Raw genomic sequence first — 26,000 nt, forward strand, 5'->3', positions numbered from 1 at the left:
AAAAAGTATCCCCACAGAGAAAAGGCCAGGACCGAGTGAATTTACCAAAGAGTTTCCCAAACCTGGAAGGAAGAACTGTATTCCTCAAACTGTTCCACAAAATAGAAAAGAAAGGGCTGGAGAGTTGTCTCAGTGGTTAAGAGCACTGACTGCCCTTCCAGAGGTTCTGATTTCAATTCCCAGCATCCACATGGTGGTTCACAACCATCTGTAACAGGATCAGATGCCTTCTTTGTTCTGTCTGAAAACAGCTACAGTGTGCTCACATTAAATAAATAAATAAATAAATAAATAAATAAATAAATAAATAAATAAATAAATCTTTTTTAAAAAATAGGAAAGAAAGAGACACTACAGTATTCATTGTACAAGGCCAGTATTACCCTGACACCAAGCCCAGTAAGGAGATAACAAAAATTAGCTAATCTCCCAGGTGACAGTCACAAGCTTATAAAATAGTATTCTCACAAACGTCAACACATGATCAGACACCATGCCTAAGACAGTTTCATCTAGGGTTGCAAATTTAGTTCAGCATTTCCAAGATGATATATGTAACATTATTGTCTCAATAACTGCTGGAAATAATAGTTGCTGAAAAAGCCTTTAACAAAATTAAACATTTGACTCTAATAAAATCCCTAAGGGAACTAAGAGTACAAGGGACATATCTCATTTTTTTCATTTAAAAAATTACCTTATTTTCTTTTTATTTCTCTTTAATCTCTCTTTTTTTTAAGTCTAGTTGTTACCCCCATCCCATTCTGCCTTCTTACAGTTCCTCGTCCCATTTTTCCTCCCGTCTTCAAGAGGATGGCCCCACCCCACCCTCCCATCCTCCACTAGATCTCCCCATTCCCTGGGGCCTCACAAGGGTTAGGTGCATCTTCTCTCACTGAGGTCAGACCAGGCATTCTCTGCTTTGTATGTGCCAGAGGCCTCAGACCACCTGGTGTGTGCTGCCTGGTTGGTGGCTCAGTGTCTGAGAGATCTCAGGAGTCTGAGTTAGTGGAGACTGCTGGCCTTCCTATAGGGTCACGCTCCTCATAGTTTCTTCCAGTCTTTCCCTAATTCAACCATAGGGGTCCCTGACTTCAGACCATTGGCTGGGTGTGAGTATCTGCATCTGTCTCAAGTCAGCTGTTTATGGGCCTCTCAAAGAACAGCCATGCTAAGCTCCTCTAAATACATTATAGCATCAGTAATGGTGCCAGGTCTTGGACTTATCTCATTGAAATAAAGGGGCTAGACAGCTCTCTCTTTCCTTTTGTTTCTTCCTTAGGTAGAACTGCTATGACTACTAACAAACTGCAACCACCTCCCTACCCTCACCCCCCTAAACGAACACCAACTTCACCTACTGGGGCTCTAGTTCCCAGAATCTCAAGCATAACACAATCGCAGAAACTATCTGCAGCTGGTGAAAGCATGCCTCTGCTAGAGCACGAGGCAAATCATAGTCAGCTGCTGCAGACAGTCCTAAGCAGCTCCACAGCCCCAGGCCTGGGATCAAAACGGAAGCACGTTATTATACAACTTTTGTGTTCTTTTAAGAAAATGAGATTCCGGAGTTTTCCCTACAAATGAACATCTGGACCACAGGAAGAGCTGTGAAAGTGGTACACTGAAAGAACCAACCATCCGATCTCCAGATGGGCTGATGACACCAGACAGACAAATATAAATGCCTGATAATCATGTGAGTGTTCACGCTTACCCGTCATGAAACTACAAGACGGCTTTGAGAGTCCGTCTCACCCCAGTCACTATAGCTATCCACAAACAACAATAAATTCTGATCAGGATGTAGAGAAAGGAACCCTTATATAATGAGTAGTACTGTAAACCAGGGGAGCCACGATGGAAGGTGGTGTGGGGGTGTCTCCAACAATCCTGAAGGCAGAGGCTGGCAAGACAGCTAAGCAGGTAAAGCTGCATCCCATGCAAGGCTGCAGACCCGAGTCAGACCGCTAGAACCCATGTAAAGATGGGTGGAGGGAACTGGCCCCACACACTTGACCTCTGGCCTACATATGCACACCCCCCAACCATGAACACACATACACCCCAATGATAATTAATTGAATTTTAAAAAAATGAAAATAGAACTACTCATATGTTTTTACACTCTTAAAGACTTTCCTGAAGAAGGAAGTCAGCATCCCACAGATATACTCATGCCTAGGGCTTCACAATAGCAAAACAAATCAAAACAAAAACAGACAAAAGAAAAAAAAAAAAACAGAAACCATTCAACAGGTGAATGGATAGAGAAAATGTGGTTTGTATGCATAATGGAATTTTATTCAGTCCTACGGGAAACCCGCAGCATTTACAGGAACTGGAAATCATTGTTAAGCAAAAGAAGCCAGGACCAGAAGGAGCTATTCCCCAGTTTCCTCTCAAATGTAAACTACAGATTTACAGTGGGGTGGGGCCACTGGATGTAGGGAGCTGACTGCCGAAAGACAGGAAGAGATCTTAAATGAGAGTGGATAGTAAAAGTCAGGGAGAGATGAGATAAATAAACTGGACTGGAAATCCGAAGGGAGCTTCCGAGGGAGGCAGGGGAACAGTAGGAGGGCACCTGGAACCGAGAGAGAGGACAGGAGGGGGTGTTGAGGCAGTGGAGTCCTGATGAACCAGAACAAGTGTACTGAGATAGCCCCTCTGAGAACGGCATAGTAAAACCCACTGCTGTGTATATTAAAAGGAAAAACAGCTGGGTAGAGTGGAACTTGGAAGCAGGGACAGGAAGATCTCGGAGTTTGAAGTCAACCTGATCTCCAAAGTGAGTTCTAGTACAGCCAGGACTGCGCAGACTCTGACTCAAAAACAAACAAAACAAAAACAATAAACAGACCTATAAACATAAACACAAAGAAGATCTTATTAGCATGAACACAGTCATAACTGCTTGTTTATGTATTTTATGGGACTACTTTTGAAGTGTAATAATAAAGTTGAAGAATTGTGATAGAGATATCTTAAAAAAAAAAAAAAAAACTTAGTATTGGACTTTACCAGAAGCTCTACTGATGTTTACTATAAACTTGTACTTTAACACTGAGTTAAATTCTCACTCTCCTGGGGGAAATTACTTCAATGGAATGAGATATAACAATGAAAATTAATTAAGAATAGCCATTAAGGTCACGAACGGGGAAAACTCATAAGCTGAGTGCAAAACAAAGCAAATTGCAGAAAGTATTGAATGCTACTTTTCTAAGGAATACTGTACATTGTTTGGGGACACAATGAAGCCATGTAGCTATGCATGGGAATTAACTATGACATTTACAAAGTGCTTCCTTTGCAGGGAGTAGAAGAAATAAAGAATGGGGAGGAAGACAAAGAGAAAATTCAACCATATTTGTAACATTTTATTTCATAAGCGGCTTGCTGTAACTTCATGCTTGCCGAGTCAGAGATATTTCATAAAAAGTAAAACTCTATATAGTTGCTGATTTTGAACCTGTCAATCATTTCAGTACCGGCTGAGAGCCTCTACTGTTTCAGTTTTATTGTGTGTTTTATCCTTAATAGAATACCTTGGACTTTTATCTAGTATGTAGGGCATATACATACATATAAACACACACACACACACACACACACACACACACACACACACACATATATATATATATATACATACTTTTCAGGTCCTTTTTATAGAAGTGTCAGGGTGGTGAAGCAATGTAGCCAAACTCCAGATTGACTACCCATCAATTCTGTGCCCTTTGCACAAGGGCACCAAAGTGACCATCCCCAGATTGGGGCTTCCTTCACTTTCGGTGCTCCACAAAGCACCCAAAGGGTGCAACGACAGGGCCACATTTTTATTTCCTCTTTCCTTTTAAATCAGTCTCCCTGTGTCGCCCAAGCTGGGACGGACTTTATGATTCTTCGCCTCCAGCTTCTGTAGCTCCAGAGTTACAGTTTGTAGGAACACAGGCGCTTCGCAGGCTGCAGCCCTTCCCTCCCTGTGGGTGCTACAAATGTACCCATCTGTGGTGTTGAGAGAAGCAGCTCTCTCTCTTCAGCAGAGACTAGGACGTTGGCTTTTTTTTGCTTTCTGCCAAGGTCATGCTTGAGTTCTCATGATATTTTTCCTGAGCTTAGGCGAGAGCTACAGTTATCTGGGACAGAGCATGGGACATTGTGTTTCTTCATTTCATTCTGTTTTAATTCTCTAGCAGGACAACTTGTCAAGGAGGTAAAAACTAGTAGGTCAGTTTATTTCCAGTGAGGCTCACTGATGAGCAACTACAGGGTTAGGGTCTATAGGGTTAGGGTCTATAGGGTTAGCGGTATGAACCTTTTTCTTTTGTGTTTTGTTGTTGCTGTTTTGTCTCTTTCAAGACAGAATTTCTTTGTGTAACATGTCCTGACTGTCTTCAAACTCACAGAGTTCTGTGTTTCTTAATTACACTGTACATGTGATTCTTAAAACTACTGAAATTTGGAAACACTTTATTTTTATTTGATGTATGTGGTTTGCCCTTCGTGTATATGTGTTTACCATATACACATGCATGCCTGATGCTCAGAGAGTCCAGGGGGAGGTGGGATGTTCTGGACTTGGAGTCACAGACAATTGTGAGCCACCATGAAGGTACTAGAAACAGAACCCCTATCTTCTGCAACAGCAGCCAGTGTTCTTTGCCACAGAGCTTTCTCCAGCCACCTAAAAACACTTCTTTACCGAGCGGGAGGGGCATGGAAGTAAGTCTGGACACGATTCCTACTATTATTTCAGCATTCATGAAGCTGAGGCAGGAGGATGGTGAGTTTGGTGAGTTGAGTTCAGTCTGGGTTATATAGCAAGACTCTGTCAACATAAATATTTGCCAGACATGAAAGCAACCAGAAAGTCTATAGCTACCGTAACATAGCAAAAAGTGTATCTTAGGAGGAGAAATTGCGTTTTTAAGAAATATGACTTTAAGTATCAATTAGAATTAGACATTTCCCTCACTGTATTTACTTATGAAATTTGCTGGAAAGTAACAGAAATGGAAAAACAAAAACAAAAACCAATTGAGGCAGCTTCTAAAATACCAACCAGACCAAGGGTCAGATGATCTCAGGCAGAAGGCAGAACATGGAACAAGAGATTCTGATGCCTCATCTATAAAGTCAAAGTGCAGAGTGCCACTAATTTTTCTTTTTAAAGTTCTCTTTCAATCTTATAGTGAGGAAATACAACATCTTTTAAAAGAGGAATTATTTACTTATTTTACGTGTATGAGTACCCTGTAAATATCTTCAGACACACCAGAAGAGGGCATCAGATCTCATTACAGATGGCTGTGAGCCACCATGTGGTGGGTGGTAATTGATCTCAGGACCTCTGGAAGAGCAGTCCGTGCTCTTAACCACTGAGCCATCCCTCCAGCCCCGAAATACAACATTCTTAAAACTTGTATTTACTGATTCACTAGCATAAGTTTATAGTACAGGGATCCAACCTGGGTTTGTTATTATTTAGCCTAAATTCTTTAATGTAGAGATGGCAGATTTTTTTTTTAATCTAGGAAATCATCTAGCTCTTCGTTAATTTATTTACATTTAAAAAATTAGTATGAGATGGCTAGTTAGCTTTATGTAATGTAGATATTTTAATGCCCTTCTTGCTATAACTTAGTGGGTTCATTAAAAATGCGCACTATCTAGAGAAAGCAAGACCAAAAGGCACCAAGAAAGCTGTATTTTTACTTTTTTCCCATAAAGATTATGTGGGTCTTAGTCCACAAGGAAAACAAAAGCCTTTTAGGAAGGGAATGCTCATTGTTAACACACAAGTTGTTTCTTGTGTCTCAAAGGCAGCCAACTGGCAATGTTCTCTTCTAGTGCTGGTAAATAAATGTCACCTCCTTGGACTCTTCCAACAGCCTCGTATTTAGGATTTTAAAGGGAGAAAGAAGTCTGATTTGTGTCATGGATGGTTAACCATGTGTGAATGGAAACCGGTACTAAGATCTCAGAGGTGAAGTAAGATACGGGAGGGTCACACTGTTTTAATTTAGCGCACGTCTGAACCAAAAAAAAAAAAAAAAAAAAAAAAAAAAAAAATGGATCAGATAGAAAGAAATATTCCTCCCTCCTTTTCGGCACCCCCACCCCCTCCCCTTCTTTCTTTCCTCTGTTTGCAAAGCTCTCAATGCCTTTGCCCTTAGGAACAGTGAAGAGTCATTCGAAACGTCTGAAAGCTGGAGGCTCGTTTTACTTTTCAGGTCAACCAATTTAGGAGATCCAATTTCTGCGGAGGGAGGAAAACGACTGGGTGGGGGAGGGAAACAGCAGACTCCTCGTCTTCCGATCCGTCTACCTTCAATCCACAACCTGACACACAGACCCAGCCAAGTCAGGGCTTTTACTTGAACCTCCACCACCACCAGCAGCAGCAGCAACAGCAGCAGCAGCTGCTGCACAACCTTGTCACTCACTCCAGAGAAATACGCCCCTTTCCTCTTGACCAATAATGGCTCCTCTGCCTGCATAGTAATGAGCTCGAGACCTCCTCTGACCAATGGCGCTCCCGGAGCTGGGTTAGTTTTGCATGTACCTAAGTGATTTGCATAACCCGGCGGCCAGGGGCTCCCGAGGCGAGCGTGCAACCCTAGAAGGGAAAAGGACGCGCGGAGCGGGAGTCGCGGCCGGGAGAGCGCGGACAACCAGGGTGTTTGTGAGAACCGGGGCGGGGGTTGGGACGCCGAGCCGGCATGGCTGGAGGCTGCGCTCCGCAACCTTGAGGAGCCGTGCGGCTGGAGGAGGCCCGGGACAGGAGGCGGCGGCGATGGCAGCGCGCGGCCCGGGCAGTCGCTCTGGGCCGGGTCGGCTGGCCTGAGCCACTGAGCCGCGGGGCTGCCGGTGCGCGTCCATGGAGCAGCGCGAAGGGAGAAACTGCGGAGCGCCGCGTCCTAACGCTCCGGCGGCGGACTGCTGAAGGAAGCGAGTGCACGCGGACCGCCGAGGGACGGCGCCCGGGCCCCGAGCCCCGCAGGCCAGCTGCCCCTGGGGCGGCGCGGGGCGACGGAGGGCAGCGGAGGCGAGCCGAGCGAGAGGAGCCGCGGGAGAGGCGGGCGGGGGCGGCGGCCGCAGCAATGCCGGGCCCGCTGCGGCTGCTCTGCTTCTTCGCCCTGGGGCTGCTCGGCTCGGCCGGGCCCAGCGGCGCGGCGCCGCCTCTCTGCGCTGCGCCCTGCAGCTGCGACGGCGACCGTCGGGTGGACTGCTCCGGGAAGGGGTTGACGGCCGTGCCGGAGGGGCTCAGCGCCTTCACCCAAGCACTGTGAGTGCGGGCGACCGGGCTGCGGGTTGAGGGACCCGCGGGGCACCGCGGGGCGGAGCCAGGGCTCGACCCTAGCTCCCAACTCCAGCGCCCTGGGGGTGCAAGAATCACCTGTGTGTGTGTGTGTGTGTGTGTGTGTCTGTGTGTGTGTGTGTGTGTTGGAGAGTCAGCCCTTTCCTGTACGCTTGTCCAGTCTGTCCGTGTGTGTGTGTGTGTGTGTGTGTGTGTGTGTGTTGGAGGGTCAGGGGGCATTGGCCCCTTTCCTGTATACGCTTATCCAGTCTCTCTCTCTCTCTCTCTCTCTCTCTCTCTCTCTCTCTCTCTCTCTGTCTCTCTCTCTCTCTCTCTCTCTGTGTGTGTGTGTGTGTGTGTTGGAGGGTCAGGGGGCATTGGCTCCTTTCCCGTATACGCTTATCCAGTCTGTGTGTGTGTGTGTGTGTGTTTGTGTGTGTGTGTTGGAGGGTCAGGGGGCATTGGCTCCTTTCCCATACGCTTAGCCAGTTTGGATCTGAACCTCGAGGTTTTTATTTCGTAGACTTTTTGGGTGCAATTACTACCCCCTTCCTTCCCAATCTCAAATACCAAGTGTGTTTAGGGCCAAGAAGGAGGGAGGATGCTGGAAACGCTTGTCCTTGGCAGCCTTTCACGTGACCTCTTCCCCCAAGCGGCCCCCTGTTCGGCTGGCAAAACTTTGGCCAACGATGAGGGCGCCTAGAACTTGGCCTGCGTTTGCCGAGCAGGCACGTTCCTTGGGGAAGCACCTGGATACCCCCAGGGTTCCCGCGGGCGGAGAGAAGAAACACCTGTACCTTAGAAGGCGAATCGCTTTCCAGTTTGGCCCCGTCCTGCCTGTGCAGTGTGACACCCTAGCCCAGATCCACTTGAGACTCATCACTGCAAGCAGAGCACAAGGAAGGAAGGGAGGATTCCTCGGCCTACTCAGGGCGGGGATACTTAGTGAATAAGGCATTTTAAAGAAGGAATGCTGACCTGAGGTAGAGAATGTTGGGAGAGAAAGTTCTAGAGCACGCGCGTTCCGTGCAGTCTGTAAGGTGGGCAACCATTTTCCGCCTGTACCTTCAACAGCAGAACCTTTCATTTGAACAGCCTGTGGTCGGGAAGAGTAGCACAGAGGGTTCTTCTGACCCTCCCCACTTCTTTCCTCCGACACCTTGAGAGCTTTCAGCATCTCAGGGAAGAGGGGGAATCTGAAATAGGTGTTGGAGGTGATGTTGGCAAATGCCACCCATAGAAGAATGGGGTAATTGAGAGGAGGGCAGCTAGTAGGCCTCTCTCAGCCCTCTCTCTTGTTGTGTGGCCTATTGCACGATTAAATCAGGAGCAGTGAAAGACCTGTTAGAGAGGAAGGGGCCCCGAGAGGCCCTCGGGCAAAGGAAACTTCCTTTCTGCCTTCAAGCTATCAGGAGACCTTTGAGACTTAGCTTTAAAGGAATAGCAGATCTTGTGAAGGGAAAACTCCCTTTTAGGCAAGCTGGGGCATTGCTGTATTTCCAGGTGGGTGGTGCTGAGGCATTCGGCAGGCCCTCTCAGGTTGGGGATGAGAATCGAGACCCATGGCTTTGCTGCCCTAGTCTCTGTTTTTGTCCCAGTCTTAGATGTTCTCGATACCTGGGAAGACCCCTTTCTTTCAAAACGATATTTAACTTTTCACCCCAAAAAAAAGTTAAACTCTGAAGTGTGAAGCGATTTGCTCATTATATTAAGTGACAAAAATCTGAGCAGGGTTGGTAGGTGAGGAGCTAGGTTTTCCCGTGTCTCACGGTCTCTGGAAATGCTCAGAGAATTCAGGCAGAAAGACAGGTGACTTTTCCTGAACCATCTAGAATAATGGTTATTATTATTTGTGAAACTATTTGCTGAACGTGTGAGGAATGTGCTAACCAAAGTCTCTTCAGATGAGCTAAATTATCAGCTAAAAAAACTAGGATTTCACTACTTAGTTTACTTGTGAAGACTTTGGTTAGCGCACTCCTCAAACTTTAACAAATAGTCTTGTCCCGTAAGGAAAAGGCCTGTTTTATGCTATGAGGTACCTAATGCCATGATTTTATGGGAACATGCTCCTCTAGAGAGTGCATCACCCAACCTGCAGATCTCACTGGATACAATGAAACACTCTATCTTCAAGGTCCAGCTTAGGGTAGTTACTATGCATAGCTTGTGGAATGGTTAGATAACATTTCCCTGAACTTCTGGTGGTCAAATGTGAGTTGCTTCTTTGTGATCAGTAGGTAGAGTGAGTGTACATTCTGAGACCTTGTTTTCCCCCATCCCCTGATCTTACACTTTAAGGGTAAGTGTTTTATATATGACCCCTCCATCTTTAAGGGGTTTCAAGGACAGTGTGTTTTCACTTAACACGTGGTGAAGAAATCAGCTAACTCTAGAGCTTTGTCTGAGGAGGGGCAGGTGCCTCAGGCCAGCACTATATGCTCTAATGGTGTAACTGAGGATCATGGAGGGGACTCCATTCTGAGGCATCATTGCAGCATTCCTGAACCACAGTTTACACTGAGAGTGAGCCCTTCTGGAGTGAATAAGCTCATAGGAACACACTAATACATACGCTCAGAGGAGCACACTAATGCATTATCAGAGAACCATACTAAAGAGCTTCAAATCTAGACACCATTCCCATGAGGATTTACCAAACTTGGCATCTCCGCATTTAGCCTTTTGTCCAGAATTGAGAAGGCCCCAGAGAGGACACTCCTGCTGTTCCTACTTTAGGCTGGTTTAAACTTGTTCAGCCAAACTGTCTATTTCCTGCTGATTGCTACTTTATCAGACTTGGGGAACAGAAGCAGATGTAAACCCCAGTGTCTTTTATATGAAGCTTCTGTAGTCACAGCACTAGTAATGATTGTGTTTTGGAATAGCTATTTGGAATCCAATGCCACTGTGTATGTGGGCCTGACATATTTACATCAAGATTTCATTTTATGTTGTCAAAAGGATTCAAGGTTATCCCAGTGTAAGTGGTGACACAGCAGTTAGCCACACCCATTCCAAGGTTGGGGGAGGGAGAGGAAGTGACAGTGATACTCTAGGGTGTTTGTGCTGTGTTTTTCCTGGTTCCTGGGTTTGAGAGCTATAGATTTGGGACACAAATTTTCATTACCATAAAACGTACGTTTAAGATGATAAAGTCAGTTTTTGTGGCTTCGTGGGAGAGAGGTAGATCAGAGCCTTCGATCATCCTTACCTCAGCACTGAGTAATTGTGTGGCCTTGGGCAAGTCATTCCACATTGTTTTGGAGTGTGTGGCGATTTCCTTATCTGAAAAAATAAAGTAATTGCATTCGCTGCTTTATCTTCGAGCTGCGTCTTCCATCCCGTAGTTGGGTGATTTTACATTTCCTCCTGGACCTGAGGCTGGAGAAGTAACTTTCATGCTAGGAGAGGCTCTTGGGAGCAGGACAAGTCTTTTAGTTGAAGCTGAATAAGCCTTTTTTTTTTTTTTTTTTTTTAACCACTCGCTTGGAGGGGTTCTTGTCTGTGTTTAGAAGTGTGTGTTAGGAAATTTTCCATGGAGACTTGTTGCAGAATTCATGAGTAGCAAGAGCACTTTGCTAGGTTAGAATAGCCCTGATTGTTTCCTGTGTGTATGGCTTAACACTTGGAAAAGAAAATTACTCTGTTTCACTAATTTGGACACAGTACAAAAAGTTACTCAATGTCCTTCCTTTTACTTAGTCATAACTCAAACCTTCACTGTGGATATTCTGTACCTGAACAGATTACCAAGACTTTCTTATGGAACTAATGTTTACCTGAAGGGCTTTGAAGTACTATTTGAAAAGAACCGCTGCTTTTTCTTCTCCTTTTATTGGTATGATCTTGGATTCTTCTCCAGGGTGTGTTTTCTTCAGTATACCACCACATGCTTTCTTTTACAGATATCAGTTGAAAGTATTTTTCTTTTTCTAACTTCCAGTATCTACTGTGTATTCCATAATGGGTCAGGTAATCAGTGTCTGCATGTTAGTACTTTATTACCATAAAATTGCTATCTTTTTTTAAATTTCCTAATTCTAGGCAAATTTCATTATTATAGTGTGTCCATCTAGAGATGTGAGTTTTCTACAACTGTGTATTTTAAAGCAAGGTTAATATATGAACATCTTTCAGTTTGGTTCCTTTATTTTTTGAACAACTGAACAACTGTTCTTTAACTGCCCAAGAGGAAAGAGCATTCCATGGGAAAGGTAGGGAGCTGGGTTCCAGATCTCAGTAACTCACTGGTGTACCCTGGTGAGCCAAATGCTTACTCCTTCAGGGCCCTAATTTCCAGTCTGGAAAACTACCATGCCAGCAACTCTTATTGACGAGGTTTTTTTTTTTTTCTTCTTCTTTTTCCTATTTAATCTAAGTAATTTTCAATAAATTGGGTCTTCAGGGTCTTATATCTGCTAGCTATACACATTAGCTTTGAAATTTGATTGTTACACATTTCTTGAGTCAGTTCTGTGAAGAGATGTGATGGGGATACTCTTACCAAGCCAGTAGATACTACAGTTGTCCAGTTCAACTGAAGTTCTTCTGTGGAATAGCACATCCATGTCTCCCATGATGTCTTAGATGTTGCCCGAATAGTGCTGAGAATTTACACCAGGGATTTACTTATTCTGCCCTTCTTAAGACTTGCTGTAACCAGTAGTAGTTGACAATTTCCAGTTTAGCTGAATACTGTGCCAGTTTTGGTGTGACAAGTATTTACTGTCCAAGTACTTGGCTCCTAGCATTAGAATTGTAAGGTAACATTTGACAGCTTAATCTCTCAGGAAAGATCAAAGATCTGTCTTAGTAGGTGGATCCAGGCAAGTTTAGGCATTTTCTCGGCCTCTGCCTTTGTCAGCCTGTCTCTGAGATTTGTATTTTAGTCATCTTCATAATGGTAGAAAGCACTGACAGCCTGCCAGTTTGGATTTTAGTTTTTGGTCTCCTAGGTTGTGCTTGTTCTATTTGTGTGTGTGTGTTAGTGATGGTAGTTTCTGCCTCTACTTTGGATTTCTTTGACTCCTTATAGAACATGAAGTCTGAGAATCATTTGCAGAATCATAGAATCTGAGACCAACTCACTTTTGTCTCCATAAACATGTACTGCAGATATTAAAAAGGCAGGGTATTGGTTCTTGTACTTGGAATCAAATTCATGTTAACAAAAATACTTTCCTGGATTGCTGATATGATAGTTTAAAAGTTAAATCCCACCACATAGGCCTTCAGTTTTGAAAACATGAAAGTAAGCCAACACATGTGTTCATGACATCATTGAGCCAACACATGTGTTCATGACATCATTGAGCCAACACATGTCTTTATGACATCATAGCTCTTTCTGTTTGTAAGAGTGGGTATTAAAGTTTTAGGTTTATAAATGTATTATCTGGGTTGCCTTTTTAACATTCATAGATGGTCCATTTTTGGCAATGTCAGAGCTTGTTTTCAGTACATTAAAAAAATAAGGTTTTATTTTGTTTTGTTTTATGATTTCTGCTCAGTGAATTGCAGATTTGTAAAACCTTGACGGAAGGTGATAAAATGCTCCAATTTTAAGAATTGACAGTGAAGAAGAAAAATCTACGGCTTGTACCCAATCCCTACTCTTACACAGTGGCTAATTTGTCAGCCTTTTTGATGTTTCTTTTGTGTCTTTAAGTACTTGATGGTCAGTCTACTTGTCAGATATCAGCCTATTGTTGGAAAAAGTGAGTAAGCTCCAAAACTGAGTTCAAAACTAGGTGGGGGTGGGAAGAGCTTATAAGCAAGTTCATAGATGTTTAATGGTATCTCAACCTTCTAAAGACTGTAGCGAGATAGTTTCTAACACCCTTTTAAAAATAATATTGTGAACTTGTATGCAGTCTGCCCTGTGTTTCTTCAGAGTCAAAGGTTACTAAGCTTTGAATGTGCCTTTTTTTATTGTAAGATTCTTAAATGTTCTGAGTTACTGTATGTCATAGCTTGGCAATTTAAAATGTCTGTTTGTGTTGTTACTATTAGTTTGTGAAACATGTTTTTGTATTATAATACTTTTAATTGTCAAAAACGCACAGTAACCGGGTCCTTCCCCCAAAACCATCATATTTGACATTAAGTTCTCTATTTTTTAAATTTACCTATTATTCACTTATGTATTTTTCAGATTGTTTTCTTTTCACCCCTTCTTTTAGGTGTAAGTAGTTAAAGGTTTTTTGTTTTGGTTTTTTTCTCTTTTCCATCTGGGCCCAATAAATGAATGCTTAAATATTTGTGTATATGCATTTCTTAGCTTTTTGTATTGAAAGCTTTTATGGGCAAACAAAACACTGAATTATGCCCCTGTGTTAGAATATTGTCTCACAGAATAGGAAACTATCTCCTAAGGGAATGTAAGCCATAAATATTTTAGGAGGCAGCTGTGTGTACAGTTAGATTCCGAGCTAGTGTTGTGTCAGCTAGTAATGGGACACGAGGAGAGGCAAATTTAATATTTTGCAAGATGTATTAGTGACTCTTCGTTCTTAATATGTGATGTGTATGTATTTACATATTCTGAATCAAGATACACAAAGGGCTGTGTAGCTCTTCTAGGTGATTGCTTTGTTTATTTTGTGAGACAAAGTTAAGACCTTGCAGTATAGCTCAAGTTGCCCTTGAACTTGTGATCCTCTGGTTTCAGCCTCCAGAATGATTTATTTTGTTTTACATTAGAAAGGTTACATATATATATATATAAGTATTTAGTTTGTAGTATTGACTGTAGAAAGGGTGGAATCTGATTATGCTCTTACTACAAAGCATTTTTGATAACACTGTTTGAATTATAATAGAGAATCCATAGGGGAAAAAAATCCATGTGATTTATACACCTTTTCTGTTACCCTATTTCTTCTTCAGAAAATGTACAGAAATTGGGCAAGCACATGGTTCCCTCACGTTGGAATGTTTCTAGGCATGTCTAAGGGAGGTGTCTAGAATTCAAGTCTAACTTTTCCACTGTTCCTGTCCTTTGGGTTTCAGGAGATAGTGCTCAGCAGGAACACTTTAGTACAAGTGGTGACATCCAGACGCCCTTCAACGAACTTGATTCGAGCTCTTTTCAAGAGAAAGGAGAGGGATTTCAGCACTCTGGTTCTCCTCAGGGTTTTGGTTCTGCAGGTGAAGAGTGGGAGGTGCATTTCTAGTTGGCATTCTCTTCCAGGAAGCTGGAAGGACTGGGCTATGACTTCCATTAACCGCTGGGATTTTCCTGTTTCCCCCTAGGGATAGCCTCTCTGTGCAGAAGCTTTTAAGAAAGTCTATTCATGAAAGGCTTGGCCCGCCACAGACTTTAGGAGTGTGGAAGTGCATAGTTACTCTTAGAGTTGGGATGGTCATGCTATCCATGTCTGCAGACTATCCGAGAGGTACTACCTTGCAGGAGAACTCTCCAGGGAATGAGAGCAGCATCCCTGGAACCATGCATGGACCTCAGTGAGCCTACTCTACTGTATCTGTCAGAGAGAAGAAACAATGGCAGCTCCGGCTGTAAGGCTAGCTACTGGTGCTCTCCAGCATTTGGTCTTACTGGCCTAGTGTGTTTAGTGTTTGTATTTGTTTTCTCTAAACGTCCTAATTGTCCTTGGGATCTTAACCAAGCCCCTCTTACTTCACATAGATGGAAATGTTCACAGAATTCTTAATACCACAAGGGCAATGTCCGTAGGAAGGAAATAGTACATGTATTCAGTATATTTGACATTTGTTGGCTTTAATAAAACACATTTGGGATTTACTGACACTGGGCAGCCTGTCACAAACCCAGTTTTCATCCTTTTCTATGCTACTTCTGCTACTTCGATTAATTTTTTTCCTAATTTTCATTTTTTGTGTGAGGTTGTGTGTGTGTGTGTGTGTGTGTGTGTGTGTGTGTGGTGTATATGTGTGTACATATATGAAGGCATATATGGCATGGCATGTATGTGGGGGTAGAAAGCAACTGCAGCTGTTCGTCCCTGCCTTGTTTGAGTGAGAATCTCCTGGTTTTGCCATGTATTCCAGGCTACCTGGCCTGTGAGCTTCTCTAGGGGTCCCAGTCTCTGCCTCACATCCCATGTTTGCAGGGCAAGCATTTACCTGTTAAACTGTCTCCTCAATCCCCAATATTTCCTTCTTCCTTCTCCCTTTTCTTTTTGAGACAGGCTCATATGTAGCTCATATCTAAGTAGCCCTGGCTGCCTAGAAATCCCTGTGTACACCAGGCTGACCTTGGCCGTACAGAGACCTGTTTGCCTGTTTCTCCAGTGCTTGGACTAAGGTGTGTGCCATCATACCTGAGTCTAGTATTTCCTTAAAAAGAAATGTTTTCCTTGTTGGTTTTCAGGTCTCCGACGTCATTTTGAGTCCATGGTTGTATCATGACTTTTTATGTCCCTGCTGGTTTCCAGTCTTTGATAAGCAGGCCTTCATGAACGGACTTCCGAAGATAATTTTCGCTTTTTAATGTTTTGAATTGCCTAGTCAGTTAATCACTCTGGGCTTTGTTCAGGCTTCCCATCTGGAAAGAGATCGAGGTTGTGCTTTTCTGGCCACCTTTCCTTAGGACCACTTTAGCATGGCGTGGATGACCCCGCTGAGGACCGTGTGCATTACCGTTACTTTGGGGAGTTAATAGGTAGTGAAGTATGTGCATCCTTAGTTTGAGATTTAAAATTCTCTATCCCCCGGGGGCCTCTGGTTCTTGTATCAGATTGAAAGTTGAGTCTGGATGTCAAAGGTGAGCCACTGGGCTGATGGAAAAGTCTGCTTAACTACCACATGTTTCTAAGAGCATCCCAGTATAAAAACATCAGTACCTGTGTCCTTATAATGATGCTCTTGCCTTACACATGTGGCTTTTCATTTGCTAACAGGAAGCTCTGTGATGTTAGGGAGATTCGTTTTTCTGGGGGGAGCTCAGGTGAAATCAGATTTTTTAAACTCTTAACTTTGGTCTCTGGGACTTGGTGCAGGTTTTTCTGAGATAGTTGGTCAAGTAGTAGCAGGATGCTGTCTCACTAGGGGAACAAAGTATCCACAGACAGCCTGCCACCTGGCTCAGTGCAGTCAGGTTTTGCAACACCAAGGATTTTCACTGAACATACTCAAGTCTTTGAGAATTCTCTTAACTGTAGTTTCTCATATTCACCAGGTCAGAATTAAAAAGTTAGCAGCTACATTCCTATTCCTTCATATCACTTTGTTTCTAGAATCATTCAGATTGCTAGTTTTCCTTGTAAGTATTTTGAAAATGTATTTTTACTGGCACACACACACACACACACACACACACACACAAATATATACTTATATTTGAGACTAGAGTGTTCATGCTTTGTGGATAAAGATACACTTAATCTTTTTAGTAATTTTAGAACTAAAATTCTTTCTAAAGATATATCATTTCTAAAATGTTATATAGCTTTCTTACTCCTTTATTTGGTGCTGGGATTTAAACTAAGGGCTGTGTTTGTGCTCAGGACATGCTGGGCTACTCAGCAGTGTTTCTTGTCCCTGGCTTTCTTGTTTGCTTTTTATTTTATTTTCTCAGAAAATTTAAAAACTTTTGGAGTTTTGATTAGGCCCTGCATTTTAGGGACTTTCAAGCCAGAACGGCAGCTAACAGTCAGCTAGCAGTGGCTGCAGTGCCCATGATCTGTTTAGATTGCCTGAGTGGTTCAAGTACAGTTTGCATAGTCTACCCAGGGTCACTCTTTAAAAAAAAAAAAGCTTTCGATATTTTTGTTATTGCCATCTTGACATTTGCCTGGTTACACATGAATAGCCTGATCCAGTCCCTCAGCAGGGAGACTACCACGGTGTGGCTTTCAATAGCCTTGTCACCGGCAAAGAAAACATATGGAATATTTCATTCTTGCCCTTTACAAACAGTCTGGGCCTGTGAGGGCATGCAGCAGAACACTTCCTTCGTCATGGTAGGTTGGTATATTTGTGCCCTAGTGATGGGCTTAGCAATAGGAAAGCAAACCATGCTTTCACAGCCTGAACACCTTTTGTGTAAAAGAAATCCCACATCTTGGTCAAGTCAGTTTCTGATATCAGCTTGAAAGTAGTTGTATTATCTGCTTGATGGATGTTTACTTAATCATATATTCACTAAAGGGAGTGCAAATGAGCACCACACACACACACACACACACACACATCAACAGCATTTGGGCACTGTCTTTCCAGATTTGATATCCGACGCGTAAAGGGAATACAGATGCTTAATTCCCTGAAGAGCTTGCCTGGAGGGCAATCTGCACGTATGTTTATCTTCTTGTCAGTCCAGAGAAAGGAATCAATTTATCATCTTCGAGCCAGGCCAACACTGCTGCTGCATTAGCCCTTAAGGGTTTTCTTCTTCACAGTACCAGCCTTCTGCTAGCATTAAGGACTTTGCTTTGTGCTGTCTGGATTTACAGGGCAGAGGGGTTTGCTGGCTGGCTTAACAGTGGATAAGCAAAAATAGAGAAAGGGTGGGCTAAGTCCTGTCTTCACTAGGCCTTATTCGGTGTTACTCTTGTTACCACCCTGTTTGAGATGGCACTCAGTAAAAGAATTACAGAGAAATAAGTAGAAAAGAAAGTCCACCAATGAGATGTTCTCAGCTTTGGTGAAGGAACTCATTATGCCCGAATATCTTCAGGTCTGTTCCAAGCCCTAGCTTGAATTTCTAGTTTCATTGTTTCTCATACTCGTAAACTGGCTTTGACAAATGGTCATGGTTTATCTAAGGGATGAGATCTTCTGTTGGTGGTTTAATCCTACATAAAATCAAAGACTTCAATTTAAATATATACATCTTATCTAAAAGTTATTTCTGGTGGCCCTTAGTGTCATAACAGAGCAAAGCTGAATAGCAAATTAGCTTATAGAATTTAATATCTTTTTTTTTTGAAACAGGTTTTCTTGTGGAATAGTCCTGGCTGTTCTGAACTGTCTTTGTAGCTCTGGTTGGCCTCAAAGTCACAGAGATCTGCCTCCTGCGTGCTGGGATTAAGTTGTGCTTCACCTTGCCCGCCTGGCCTTTTCGTACATGAAAGTCATCCCTTTTGTAGTACTTAATCCAAGGCCCTGTACCTGCTCAGCAAGTGCTGCACCGCTGAGCCACACTGCAACCCTCCGTAGCTCTTGATAAACTCTTCTCTAAGTTTGTTGACCATGGGGGGGGGCACTAAATTTAAATTAAAATATTTGTTAATGAGCTTTATGTGTATGGGTGTTTGCCTAAATGGATATATGTGCACCACCCACCTCTCTGCCTGGTGTCCAGGGAGGCCAGAAAAGGGTGTTGGATCCTCGGGAACTGTAGTTACAGAGGGTTGTAAGTCACCGCGTAGGTGTTGGTAACTGAACCCAAGTCCTCTGCAAGAACAACTAGTACTCTGAACCGTGACCCTGTATGACATTGACCCTCATTGTGGGTTGCTCACTTTGGTGGGTTTAGGACACAGGCTTTTGAGAGAGTCTTGATGCACAACTCTGATTGGCCTGGAACTCATGTAACCCAGGCTGGCCTTGAGTTTGTACAAAGCCTCCAACCTTAGTGTCCTTGGTGCTGAGGTCACACAGACTCCACATTCCCTCTGCAGGCGGCCAACAGTGCATAGGTCTGGAGTCATGGGGTAAATGACCATTTATAAGAACATTTTAGTTGCAATTCGAATGCCTTAAGATTGTGGCAAGGTTCATTTCTACTGATTATTTGCAGCCTAGTTAGTTTAGTACCCAAGAAGCCAAACCTGCTAAGAACTGATTTTGTACAGAAGTTTGTACTTTTAAAAGAACGTTTTGTAGCCTCCTTTTGATCCATGGCATTTACACACCCTGAAGACAGGTGCAGAAGTGACCATTGCAAAACATTTTGCCAATAGTGAAGTCTTTGGATTATTTGGATATCTGTGTTTGAAAAGCATGAGTTTTGAAAAAAAAAAAAAAAAAAAGGAGTTTTGGTGAGAAATTGCTGGATCTGCCTTCTGTATTAGGCATGTTTTATGTGCTAACTATAATTTTTAAAATAGGCATTAGGTCCATCTAAAGGGTTCCCATTTTATGGCTGAGTGAAGTGAGATTTATAAGGATTTTGCTCGAACATCCGTTGGTTTGGAAACTCAGGTGCTCTGTTCTCAATTTCGCATCTGTGCTGTTTCCTTAGGTCTTTGATAGTTTAGCATAAGAGAAAAGAGTGGAGAAAAAACAAAGGCCAGGGCTAGTGTGATGGTAAGGGTTGGGCACATGCCACCAGACCTTACGTACAGCTTGAGTTTCATCCTTGGAACACTTGTGTAGGAAGAAGAGAAACGGCCCTTCCTGCAAGTTGCCCTTGGATGTTACATGTGAACCTTGGCACAAGGCATGCACATGTATACAAGCACACATACACAAAACAAACTAAAAAAAAAAAAAAAGTGAAAAGTTTTAGGTTATTACAGGAAAAGAAAGCCATAGAGCTTAAAGCATTCTATAAAGTCTGTAAAGTGAGCGCACATCTACACGTCTATATTTGTGGGAGAATGACTGGGTTAGAGTGCTTAGTGTAGAATGAAGATTTTTATTTGTAGCAGATTTCACTTTTTGCACCCTCTCACTGTAACTCCCACTTTTCATTTATCCGCCTTCAAGAGACCTTACCTCGGAGGGAAGAGGTGGGAGGGATTGGGGGATGAGCAAGATCAAGGTACGGTAGGGTACAGTGTGTATACGTGTGTGAAAATGTCTGGTCTTGTGTATAGCAGAGATTTGCTAGTAAACGTTCAAAAGAAATGAAACCTGAAAGAACGCAGAACTCTGCTGTGAGCGCCAATCCCCCAAATAGTGAGTGGACATTTTGACTGGCTTTCTCTCTTACAGCGTGTATTTGGTGTAAGAGGGTCAGGTCTGCTAGGAGACTCACTTTTCTCGAGGAGCAGGACTCTCAGTGTGCTTCTTTAAAGCAAAGCCTTGGCAGATGACAGAGTCTGCAGTGTGGTACCTTCCCTATAGCTGCCCCTTTTCACTCACTGGAATTTCCTGCCTCTCCTGCCAAAGATGTTTTTATAGGGAAGTCAGCATAAAAGTGAATCACCCATGAGCCGTTTTCCCCCCAGGCAATTCATTTACTCAGCTTGGTATTAATTTAGTTGGTACTCTTTAGTTGACTTGAGCACTGTGTTTGTTGATAGTGTGAGCTGATGTTTATTAAGCTGTTAATATTTTACAGACTTTGTGAGTTCCGGTTGGATCTATGCACACTTTCTCCTTTAGCAGCAGGGCTTTTCATGGCTGGGTCTGTGGCCATAATTTCAGAGTTTTGGTCATTTCCAGCACTATCCTGGAGAGCCATTTGCTTGCTGATTGTAAAAGTGTTCTGTGTCCTACCCGCCCCCCTCCACCGTTTCACTTACATTACATTGTCATGAAGAAGTCAAGTCTGCAGTCTCTGGCTTTTTAAGAGAAATCCTCCTCATCTTGCTGTTAACTTGCTTGTTACGAATGTCACCAAGTGTTTCCCATGTGGTGTCCTTCCCTCAAAGAAAGAAAAGAAAAGCCAGGATTATTTGGCTGAGTGAGTTTTATACCATAGCCCTTCAGTGCTTTCCTGCAGGAGATCACTCACTCACCCACCTCACCTCACGTGTCTTAGGATTTGGAAGTGTTCATTCCGTAGAACAGGAGTTAACTTTTGGAGAGGTTTTTGTTTGGTCCACTGCTTGAAGTGTCCTGAGCCACCCAGACTATAGATTACAAGGGGACCTGAAAGATCACACAGTGCAGTGAATCTAGAGCTCTGGTTGTTATAAGTTCCACTCTTCCCAAAATGAAGATTCCACGAGAAAAATATAAGTCTCTCTCTCTCTCTCTCTCTCTCTCTCTCTCTCTCTCTCTCTCTCTCACACACACACATACACACACACACACACACACACACACACACACGAACAATGCCTTTATTGACATATATTCACACCCACCTGTTTGTAGACTGGATATTTTTTTCTGTACTAAAACTTTAAATTACATAAATTATAACGACCCTTTTGTTAGTGTTCTTGCTTCCCTCAGAACTTCCAGCCCTTCTTAGTGTCCTTCTAAAGATCTGGTAGACTGGGCGGAACTGGCCTTGGTGGATTGTAAATGCTAGCACTTGGGATCTGGTAGACTGGGCGGAACTGGCCTTGGTAGATTGTAAATGCAAGCACTTGGGAAGCAGAGGCAGAGGGATGTGAGTTCAAGGTGAATTGGACGACATATGTGTAGAAAGATACTATCTCAGAAAAAAAAAGGGGCATGATGGAGGAAGGAGACCGAGAAAGAAGGAGGAGATAATAGTTTATCTGGCTCACATTTCCTCTCACAGGTGAGAAAGCATTTTCTATGTTTCCCAGGACCATTCCATTCCCAACCCTCAGAGTAAGTCAAGAGCAGGAGCTGAGAGATCATTAGAAAGCATGTCCTCTTTAGATCTGATGAAATCTCCAGCATCTAGTAAGACTTTCTGACTTGTGCTGATACAGCTCGTGCTGCCAGATGGTAGATGTGTTTCCCTTGACTTTCCAGTCTCTGTGGGCTTGGTCCTTCCTTTTGGACTCCGAGGCAGCAGCTGATTTAACCGTGAAGAGTGACTAAGATCATTAAGTTTTGAGAACTAACACGTCATATAGGGGCATTGGTAGTCTGCTGTTAGTGTTTAAAAGAGTAATTTTTTAAAAAATAATGGATATTGAATATATCTGATGAGTACACACCAGAAGAGGGCATCAGATCCCATTGCAGATGGTTGTGAGCCATTTTATAGTTGCTGGGAATTGAACTCAGTACCTCTGGAAGAGCAGTCAGGGCTCTTACCCACTGAGCCATCTCTCCAGCCCAAAGAGTAATTCCTTCACAGGTTTATTGTATGTCCTCTGTGTTTGGTGCAGGGGACACAGAATGGGGTGATGTCTGACAGTGTCCCATACTCTTGTCTCTTACGCTGGGTAAGGAAGGAGATAGGTAATGAGACAAAAGCAATTAAACACAGTAACATGGAATGCTGTCAAAAAGCAAAGCAGGATGAAGGAGGTTGCTATTTAGGTTAGTGAAGGAGGGCTTGCAGGAAGTGAAGATGATCAGTCAGCTTCCCTGGAAGCATGAATGCATCTAAAGCACTGGCAAAACCATGTTTTATAAAGTTTCTCCCTGAATGTCCTCAGGAATCTAACAAGGCCTGCAGCGAGCCAGAAGGGGAATTTCTCTCCCAGAAGATGGTTTAACAACTTGCTGACCACCTGGCAGGAGAGTCTGAACCTGAGGATCATGTTGGGACCTCCCTTTGACTGGAACTGCCTAGCTGTGCCCTCTGTGGAAATCTCCACCTTGTGTTCTGGCACCAAAGTTGGATTTGTGAAGTCAAGGGACCTCTGAGTCCTCCAGTGTGGTCACATCGGACAGTTCTTTTTCTGCTTTAAGGGAACGAAAAAAGTATATTCTCCGTGCTGTCATGACAGTGTACCAGGAAAGGGGGTGTAAGAGGATGAGATGGGTAAAGGGATGGTCCACTGATAGATGCAAGCACGTTAGGTGTTAGATATTCTAGTGTATTAGATATAATGGTGGAGGAAAAGTCTGTGGACACTTCCGTTAGGGGAAAGATGGGGTGACTGTAAAGGGTGTGTATTGGAGGATTCCCTTGTGATGATAGCTCCTTGTAATTGCAGCACACGTGTGATTTAAGAAATGAGTTCTGCTAGCTTTGGTGTGCTGCAGACTCATTGCTCCAGCTGCCCAAGCGAGAACCTGAAACGTTTGCAAGTTTGAGGCCCACTGTGCAACAAAAGTAGTACTCAAGTTCAAGGCCATTCTGGTCTGCAGAACAAGTTCCAGGACAGCCAGGGTTACTCAGAGAAACCCCGACTTAGAAAACAAAACAAAGTAATAATTTAAAAAGGACTTGGGTATAGTTCAGTGGAAAAACACTTGCTTAGCATATGTGACTAAGGCCAGTGTTGGGCCTCCTGTACTGCAGAAAGAAAATCTAGTCAAAGCTTGTTAGGTGCCTAGTGTAGTAAATACATCATATATAAGTAAACCTCTCGGTTTAGCTACTATGTTACGTATGTGTGAAGCTCTCATTGGCAAGAGCAAGGTGGAAGGTTTGTAGTATTTTTGAAGCTTTTAGTGTACCTTAAATTATTTCAAACAAGAACGGTAACACAGCACACGAGTTTTGGGTTTTACAGAGTCTTAGTCTTGACTTTATCTAAGTGAGCCTGGGAGACGGACTCCAAAGTGATGTGGCAAATGCATGGCTGTGAAGCCACGGCTCTGTCTGCACCTTTGGCTTCAGGGTCAGCACCGTCTGCTCCCTGAGAGCATCAATGACATTGCTTTGTTACCGAGCAGCTGTTGTGAAAGTGGCTTCCATCTTTCTTCCCAAAACTGCCTTTCTATCGCCTCTGAGTCTTTTTTTTTTCCTGTCTCTTACTGTGTGTCTCTGTCTCAGTCTGCCTCTCTCTCTTTCTCTCTCCCTCTGCAAGTGTGCATGAATAACATGAATGTGTTATGAAACAGGATGTACAACATCCAGAGTCCACACTAGGTTTACAATTTTAATGTTTGCAGTCATGGCTTTGGATTGAGTACCCATGCACTTCCTGTTAGTGGCGGCGTTTCATGACTGAGCACCTATGCAGTCTCAGCAGTGTGGGGCATGGGGTTGGGTCTTGGCTTGTGAATTAGTAGCAGTTTTACTTTTGATGATTCAGGATATTTGCCTTAATTGCTAGATTAACCAATTTTTCCTTCCCACAAAAGGCGCACACGTTTGTAAGACGAGAGAAGGAATGAATGAAGTTTTAAGGACTAATTTTTGTGGTATTTAAGCAACAATGGCCCAGATTACCCACAACCCTAGTTTCCTTTCATGAGTCCTATGGACGGGCTTTGTCACTGTTTACACTTGATTACTTCATTGTTAGCCCCAGCGATGTGATTTAGCATGCAAAGACTTAATTATTCCTTTCTGGCTTAGTTAGAAATTTCCTTCCAATAATTGCCTCCACTGCCCTTTAGCCTCTTAAATGTTTAGTTTGTTTAGAAGAGCGTGGCTGCTCAGTAAGCAGTTTCAAGCCCAGCAGTGTCCAGAGCTGTCTTTATCATAATTTATACCCTTGACATAGTGACTGAGGCCCTGGTTCTTAAGTGATGGCTGGTGGGCGTTCCTTAGAGGAGCTGGAGTGAGGCATTTGTCTCGTTGCTGCTCATGGCTATATGGCACTAAACATTTTCCTATGATCTCAGTTTAAAACTTTGATATTTCCTAATTTTAAGTGAGAAATTATACCAACTCTGAACTAAAACTAGATTCTGAAAAACCTTAGCATTTAGACTTACACAACACTATAGTTTTGAATGTGAAAACCTTTAGCCTTTGAGAGAGCTATTTTTGTAAGGCCATAACATGCAATCGTAGTTATATGGTAGAGACAAGATCATTACATGCTATCCCATTGGATGTTATTTTATGAACAGCAAAGAGGTTTATATTTAGGGTGATATTTAGGGTTAGCAAAGAGATGATTTTCATTCTGCTTAGTTCTAAAATATAGTTGCTACATTTATGGCCTGAAAGTAGGGGATGGGGAGGAGAGAAATTGTTTTCTGAATATAACAATGGCAGGAAGCATAGCAGCAATCTCTGAAGATATAGTAACACACGCACACACACACACACACACACACACACACACTCACTCCTGTGTGAACATACAGAAAATTAATGCCGTTTACTTTAGTCAGGCCCTTGCCATGACACTGGGGGCTTTTTGTTTTTTTTTAAAGATTTGTTTATTTTTATGTGAGTACACTGTAGGTGTGTTCAGACACACCAGAAGAGGGCATCAGATCCCATTGCAGATGGTTGTGAGCCACCATGTGGTGGCTGGGAATTGAACTCAAGAGCTCTAAAAGAGCTGTCAGTGCTCTTAACCTCTGAACCATCTCTTCAGCCCTCTTTTGAGGTTGGGTGTTTGACAGCAAAAGCTTGAATGACAGGTTTTTTTTTTTTTTTTTTTTTTTTTTTTTTTTTTTTGGGGGGGGGGTTTATTACAATTTCACAAGTAGAAGATTCAGTCTTACCACAGCATGTGATTATTTTCCCCTAGCCATACTGAAGTGGGGACTTTTAGCTTTTCACATAGACTAAGTACTTGCTAGGGGAGGAGTGTATATGAGAAAGGATGCTTTACCCATTATTTAGTAGGACCTGGATTCACTTGAACACATACTTGTACCAAATGGTCTACTGTGGGACAGAAAGTGGCGTGGATCCTACGTGCACGGGGATAACCCATATACCCTAGTCGGGCAAGTTTACCGCACTGCTCAGAACGGCTATACAACTGCAAACTGTAAGAATGAGTTGTCTACTTTTAGAATTGTCCATTTAATAATTTTGGACTGAGGATAACTGAAGTCGTGCAAACAAACCTGAAGATAACAGGAGCACTATTGGACCTTTCAGAAGTAATTTTAATGTGCTTGAAGTAGCTAGCCACCCCCCCCCCCCATGTATTAATGTCTGATGGTGTATGCACATGTATATGTATGGGTGCATATGTATGTGTGAGGGTGCATGTGTGTTACAACACTTGTGCAGAAGTCAGAGGGCGGCTTGTGGTTGTTGGTTCTCCTTCCACCTTTTGAGTCCCAGGAATTGAAC

At 43.1% G+C, this 26,000-nt stretch overlaps 1 protein-coding gene across 1 annotated transcript in view; it reads left to right on the forward strand.

The window, feature by feature from the left end:
• Positions 1-7,109: 7,109 nt before the first annotated feature.
• Positions 7,110-26,000, forward strand: part of LGR4 (leucine rich repeat containing G protein-coupled receptor 4) — a gene marked incomplete at its 5' end in the record, with an annotated part of 91,981 nt that continues 73,090 nt past the window's right edge. The window contains one exon of the mRNA XM_080930848.1: positions 7,110-7,294. Within this exon, the coding sequence (XP_080786974.1) occupies positions 7,110-7,294 (185 nt within the window). The remainder of the gene's footprint in view (positions 7,295-26,000) is intronic.

Source organism: Micromys minutus, assembly GCF_963924665.1.
Source record: "Micromys minutus genome assembly, chromosome: 17".
Taxonomy (NCBI): domain Eukaryota; kingdom Metazoa; phylum Chordata; class Mammalia; order Rodentia; family Muridae; genus Micromys; species Micromys minutus.